This window comes from Acyrthosiphon pisum, chromosome A1 (genome assembly GCF_005508785.2).
Source record: "Acyrthosiphon pisum isolate AL4f chromosome A1, pea_aphid_22Mar2018_4r6ur, whole genome shotgun sequence".
Lineage (NCBI taxonomy): Eukaryota > Metazoa > Arthropoda > Insecta > Hemiptera > Aphididae > Acyrthosiphon > Acyrthosiphon pisum.
This window is the reverse complement of record NC_042494.1, coordinates 70,496,626-70,503,720: the sequence shown is the minus strand read 5'-3', so window position 1 is coordinate 70,503,720 and position 7,095 is coordinate 70,496,626. Positions and strand designations below refer to the sequence as shown.

At 34.7% G+C, this 7,095-nt stretch overlaps 1 protein-coding gene across 1 annotated transcript; it reads left to right on the top strand.

The window, feature by feature from the left end:
- The first annotated feature begins 4,796 nt into the window (after window positions 1–4,796).
- Window positions 4,797–6,460, top strand: LOC100165253 (alpha-protein kinase 1). Its single transcript, XM_001947447.5, has one exon. The coding sequence runs from the start codon at window positions 4,927–4,929 to the stop codon at window positions 6,151–6,153; it is 1,227 nt and encodes a 408-aa protein (XP_001947482.4). The 5' UTR covers window positions 4,797–4,926; the 3' UTR covers window positions 6,154–6,460.
- The last annotated feature ends 635 nt before the right edge of the window (window positions 6,461–7,095 follow it).

The following is a 7,095-nucleotide window of genomic DNA, read 5'->3' as shown; positions in this document are numbered from 1 at the left end:
TATTTAGCACATTGTATAGCATGGGTTTCGTTTTTACATTAAAATTACTATTTTTTTAGAATTTACTATAAGGCTTATTAGGGGAGTTCATCGTTTCTGCCAGAACTTTTTTTTTTACTAGGGAAAAAGATAAGTTACATAAGTACATTGATACTGGCATACTGCCAATATACAGGTAGTTTTAAAATAGCATATCGATTCCACCAATTTTTATTGGAAGTTTAACAGAGTAAAATAATATTATATAATCCTATATATAATTACTAATTATTATTGTCATCATAATTTATAAGTCGTAATATATCGCTCGGAAAACAATAACGAGAAAACGTCACAGTGTAATTTAAGTCGTATCTAGGGAATATGTGTATTGTGTTAGTGATAAAAAAAATAACAACATAGTAGTAATATAATGTTAATAATTTCATTATTAGAAATACAAACAATGGATGTCTTCCGTTGATTATGACATAATAATACTCATAATATAATTATATAGGTACATGATATTATGATATTATGTATATTGTCTGTAGTGTAAGCATCTTAATAATATATAGATACCCGCACAGCGCGTCGCACACATCGAAAGTTTCCGGGTCATTAAATTTTAAACTGTAGGTACGCAAATCCAAAGCGCTAATAAATTTCATGAAATTTTCTAAAAAATGAAATATTTTATTATGATGTACAATTTAGTAGGTGGGTCGTGGGTACAAGTTAGAGAATAATCGCTACCGAAAACGACCACGCGTGTATAATAGTCATCGACTTTTAATTTTTATATAGATTCAAAATATTAGTTATGACCTTGTTCTGGGAGAAGGATTATTTTTTTAACAAATGTCAAGCCCCACGGCCCCCACCAATACCATAGTTCTATGTCTTTTATTTTATTACACCATTATACACAATAAAATAATTTAAATTAAACATTTTTAACACATTTAACATAATTAACAAATTTTTTACATTCTGAGCGGAGCGAGGAAGCTATTGGTTTCACAATGATGTTTAATTATTTTTTTTTTTTATATCCTGTATAAAAAATTTATTACAGAAGGAGTGCTTCGATTTCAACATTATAGTACCTTATATTTTAGAAAATTGGATCAAGATGGTACTTTAAAAAGGTCATTTTTTGATTTTCTCAATAGTTATTTAATGCCACAAGAAAAACCACCGAAAAATTACGAAAAAACGCTAAAAATAAAGATTTTAATTTCTAACGCTTTATTTATCACCATAGAAACGAATAAAAAATAATAATATTATAATATTAATTCAACTTACATGATAAAATAAATAATAACAATATAAAATATCCAGACTGACAAACCGTCTCCGCTCAGAATCGTTTTTCTTATACAATGATAGTTTATCATTGAATTCAAGTCTAATACAATCCATTAATCCATTATGCAATGACCTACTTGTAATCTACTGTACAGCAGAGCGACATCCACTTACCTGCTTTTTTAAATTAACACTTCAATTATATCGGTTATGTTTAGATACTGGTGACTTCTTTGTGTGAAATAATTACTTAAAAATTACGTTATAATTAATTAGGTAACTATAATGTTGTAATTTATAGCAACTAGCATTGTTGTCACTATTGTCTTTACATAATATAAATTATTTAATTACTAAGTAGCATAGGCCATAGATGTGTTTCAAACAATTTCGTAGATCTGGCAGAGTATTTTTTGGGAAGTTCCTTGCATAAAATGAGTTCCCCCACTGCATAAAAAATTTCTTAAAATTAGCCAATTTAAATGTACACGTCTGACCATTGCCCGACCGTAAGCACGTTTATTCTAATATTAGAAAATAGTACAATACAAATATTGTATTTGTGATTAGCATAGGCGTGCGCAGGGGGACATGTCGAGTATGACATTGCATCCCATGCAGAGTAATCATAATTATAGATTCTAGTTGAAAATGTTTTGTTTAAAATCGTGAACAAATATAGTTCATATCATTCTAGTTAATGATTATAATTTAAATATATTTTTAACTTTTATTTTTTCTCATAAAAATATTGGAAATTGAGACGATTTCAAATAGGTACCTTTTAATTAGATTTCATAATTATTATATTATCACGGGTCAATATTTCATAATCACCACAGATACAAAATCCTGCAAATAATAAAATATACTATTAACTCATGAGTCATGATAATATAGTAATTTAAGTACAGGTTGAATTATGGGTTTTGACGGTTTTGTCACAGATCATAATAATATAGTCTCTGCGCTATTACTTAATTTCATACTACTATTAAAAATAAAAGAATTTTGATTAATTATATTATAATTTGTTGTCATTATTTATTTTATTATTATAATATGATCATATTTTTATATATAGGTTTTTATACTGTTATTTTATTGGAATTAAATGTTAATAGGTATAAACTTTTCAAATTAAAATATCTAAAACCAAAAAATTAGGTAAAATTTTTTTTTTCTAATTTAGATTTGTATTTGTACTATGAGAAAAGTTATTTATATTAAGAGTTACTGGGGAGTTATTTATTGCAACGACTATATTGACTATTTGAGCTAGGTATATAAAAATACCGGCATACCCTGCGAAAAAAGTCTGCGCACGCCTATATGGTGATTAGTTATTAGTTTATTACCTACCTAATAAGTGCTGCCAGCTAATGGCTATAATACTAACAATGCATTGTAAATAATACTGTTATTCACTATGATTAAGCTAAGCTTAACTGAAAACCGAAAACGAATTAATGCGCAATGACATCTGGGTGTTCGGGCCACGGGGATGTGGGAGTCTGCTGAGCAGATAGGCCTCCTCGTCTGGATTCGTCGCGGCCGCGACACTGGCTCAAAGATCCGATTCGTGTCCTACGCTCTCCATCTTTTCATCTCGCTGTCCTTTTTTTATTATTGAAATATTTTTATAGTTATGATACTATATAATCCATCATTTATATCTATGCTCTGCATTTTTTATTATTGTTTTTTTATTAAACATTCCCTGACATTGTCATCTAAACTTTTGTTAATAATAAATGTATTATGTATAGGTAGTACCTACGCATTATTGACATTAGGAATAGTATAAATCAAATAATACATAATTTATATACGCTTTGCTAATTGCTATATGGAAACTTTACCATGATACTGGTATATGGAAAACAGAAAGAAAAACGATACGCCTACCTACTCAAACGAAATGTGAACGTCATATTCGGTCGTATTCCGTGATAAACTGTGAAAGTCACGACTGAAGAAACATAATATTTATAATATTTAACAGTCCGCGTTAATATATTACATTAGGTACCTATGTAACTACTAACTACACAATATTTTATATTTCGTTTAGATAGGTTGATAATATAATTATTTATCGAGCTATACCTATTATATAAATGCATGTATAATTTGATATGCGTGCGCCGACGATGGTTATCGACCGTTATGGTACACTATATCATACCGCGTTGTTGTACCAGCTGGTATGTATAGGTAGTAGGTAGTGCATCTAACGAAACGAGCAATTATATGTACACTACCTGGTATGCACGCACATTCTTCTACAAAACGATCGTCGTCGTGAAAACGTAAACGCGATCTCGGGCAACGATCGTTTCGGTGTGCAAGTTCGGCAGCGGCGGCGTCTGTCCAAAAACCGGAAGTATGTCCGCCGCTCACTCGGTAATTGGGCGCCCATAATATACGCATCCGGCGTAGCGTAACGCGCACGCGCGGGCCGTATAATAATAATACGGTAAATATATACACATACACACATTACCGTTCGTGAATGTATATCATAGTATTTATGTACATTGTACCGGGTGTAAGAAAACGCTAATTTTCCCGAACAGATTTGTTAAGCATGCTCACCCCTATTTTCCTCTTTAATATTACAATTATTCAATTATTCTTGATATTCTTTGTACTTACCGCAAAGTGAAAATTATTTATCGAATCAATTTCTTGAAAATGTTGATGTATGAAAATCAAAATTCTAATGAGTAGTTTCTGAGTCATTAAAATTTGTATGCTAAGAATAATAATGGTTTTACAAAAATATAAACTGTATGTAATATTAGATATACTTACATCTATACCTAATATTTATTAAACTTGGACCATTTTTACGAATTATTTATATCGACAGATCAATGGTAATTACTAAAAACTAAAATGTTCAAATCATCTAAGTCCCATATCTAATTAACCATAAGTATATTATTATCCTTAGTACACAAAGTTATAATACTCAAAAACTATTCGTTCAAATTTTGATTTAGATACATCAAGTTCACAAAAAAAATATCTGCTGAATAATTATAAGTGAAAAAGAGCGGTTCTTAGCTATTTGAAAAACTAAAGTTTGGATTGTCAGAGGATTCTATTAAGTAGTTGATACAAAACATTTCAAGTATATTCAAAAACATGGTATTCAATAAGATTATTTGAAAATTCCAAAATTCATAATTTCTAATTGGTAAATGCATAATATAATAATATTATGTAATTTGAGCATAAAACTAGGGTGAGCGTGCTTAAAAAAACACCTTGTATGTGCACAGGTACCTAAATTATGATGTGAGCTGCGACGTACGTTGTAGTGTTACAGGCGCGGGAAAAACGCTAGCGGATAACAATAAGCGAAAGTGAAAGCTCACTCCGCGAAAGGCGCGGGAAACACTGTTGTTCTGGCGCAGTAGGTAGTTACTGCGAGGAGTAAAGACTCTCGACGGGTATAAATGGCCCGAGACCCGAGTACACACGTTACCGTTGTCGTCCGTCCGCCGGCGCGATAACTGCTTCTGCCGCGTTTATCGTTCAACTGTTTAATAATAATATTATTGTGTTATAATTTTTTAATTTTAATATAATAGTCAAAAAGATATCTAATAAGCGCGTGAAATGGCGATCGCGTTAACGTCGTCGTCACCGCGTTTGTTGTTGTGGTTGTTGTGCGCGAGTTGTTACGTGCTGTCGTCTGCTGAACGTTTGCAGAAGCGCGGTGGTGTAGACTTTTCAGGATTTTCGTCTGCAGCCGGTCACCAGCAACAGGACTCCGATTACGGCGTTCAACAGCAACAGCAACCGCACCAGCAGCAACAGGATTACGAATTCGGCGCTAGTCACAGCCAGCAACAGGAATACGACTTCAGTGCCGGTAACAACCAGCAAAAGGAATACGACTTCAGTGCTGGTCACAACCAGCAACAGGAATACGACTACGATTCGACCGTTCAACACCAGCAACACACACGGCAGGAATACGATTACGGCTCCGGTCACCAGCAGCTACCACAGCAGTACGTAGACCACGGTGACGGGAAGCATCCTAAAGTTTCAGTGATCGAGAAAAAGGTACCGGTGCCGGTACGCGTTGATGTAGTGAAACCTGTGCGGTATGTGGTACAGGTACCGGTGGATCGGCCGCGCGCAGTGCACGTGCCCAAGCCGTACCCGGTCAAAGTGGAGAAGGATGTACCGTACCCGGTCAAGGTGTATGAACCGCAGCCGTACCCGGTGCAGAAGGACGTCCCGGTGGCTGTTAAGGTGCCTTACGACCGCCCTGTGCCGGTGCACGTGGACAAGCCGTATCCCGTGTACAAGGAGAAGATCGTCCGGTACCCTGTGTACAAGCAGGTGCGCGTGCCCGTCAAAGTGCCGTACGACAGACCGGTGCCCGTGCATGTTCCCGTCGTCAAAAAGGTGCCGTTCCGTGTGGAAAAGCCCGTTCCCGTGCCCTTCAAGGTGCCGTACATCAGGCCAGTGCCGTACAACGTGTACAAAAACGTGCCCGTCCCGTACGAGAAGCCTGTTCCATATCCAGTCGAGAAACGCGTGCCATATCCGGTCCGAGTTCCGGTCCATGTGCCCGTCCACGTTCCAGTCAAGATCGAAAAACAACATCATCAACAACAACAACAACAACAACAACAACAACAACAACAACAACAACAACAACAACATCAACAGAACCACAACCACTTCATGCAGCACTATCAACCGCAGTCCGAAAAGTTCACCCATCAAGACGCCGTCGTAGATTTTGGAGGACACCAACACCAACAACAACAACAGTATCACTTTGTTCCGGAATTTAACTCGCAGCATAATCATCAATCGTCGTTCTGATGACTTGCGACACAATGTTAGATTGATCGGAATAATAGCTAAACGATTCGTTTCGTTCTTAAATATTTTTTTTTTTCAAATTGTACATTGTATCTATACATAATTATTAAATATAATGTCGTGTAAATAATACTATATATAATATAAAACTATAATAAAACCATCGATTTGTGTACTTCAAAATTATCGATTTAGGTACATCGAAATGATCGCATATAAGTTTCAACAGGAAAATGGCTTGTAATAAGTAATAACTAGGTAATAGGCAGTGTTGGGTAGTAACGTAACGATAGTAACATGAAAATGGAAATATAAACAACCAGTGAAAATTTCATGTACCTACAGTCATTAGTTTTAAAGTTACACCAAAAACCAAAATCAATTTTCTCGAAAACAGATTTTGCGTAAAAATTCCCGTTTTTCCTTAATTTTTCTTTTGTTTTTCACGGCGCTTTTGAAAACTATTGGAAATTTTGAATTTTGACCTCCTGAATGCACCAACTAGATCAGTGGTTCCCAACCTTTTTACCACCACGGACCATCTCGACAATATTTTTTAGGTTACGGACCACATCAATTTTACAAAAACTAGGAAGACTTTTTTTTTTATAATTATAATCGCCAATGAGTTACTACCTTCTTCGTTGGAAGTTGAGAAAAAACAGTTACAAATTTTGCATCACGCCCCAAAGGAAAAATGAAATATTTTTAAATTTTGTAGGTATGGCTCGCGGACCACCTCACGATGTCTCGCCGACCACCGGTGGTCCACGGACCATAGGTTGGGAACCAGTGAACTAGATTCACTTTCCCATCAAACAAGATACTGTTGAAGAAAATCCAAGCACTTTTACTGTCCTAAAAGGTGATGACACACAAAAATAAAATAAAAAATGTGTCAATTGTTATACATTATTATGATTAAAAATGCAAATAATACTT

Coding starts and splice junctions, on each gene's coding strand:
- LOC100165253 (XM_001947447.5), top strand. CDS start 4,927: ATGGCGATCGCGTTAACGTCGTCGTCACCGCGTTTGTTGTTGTGGTTG.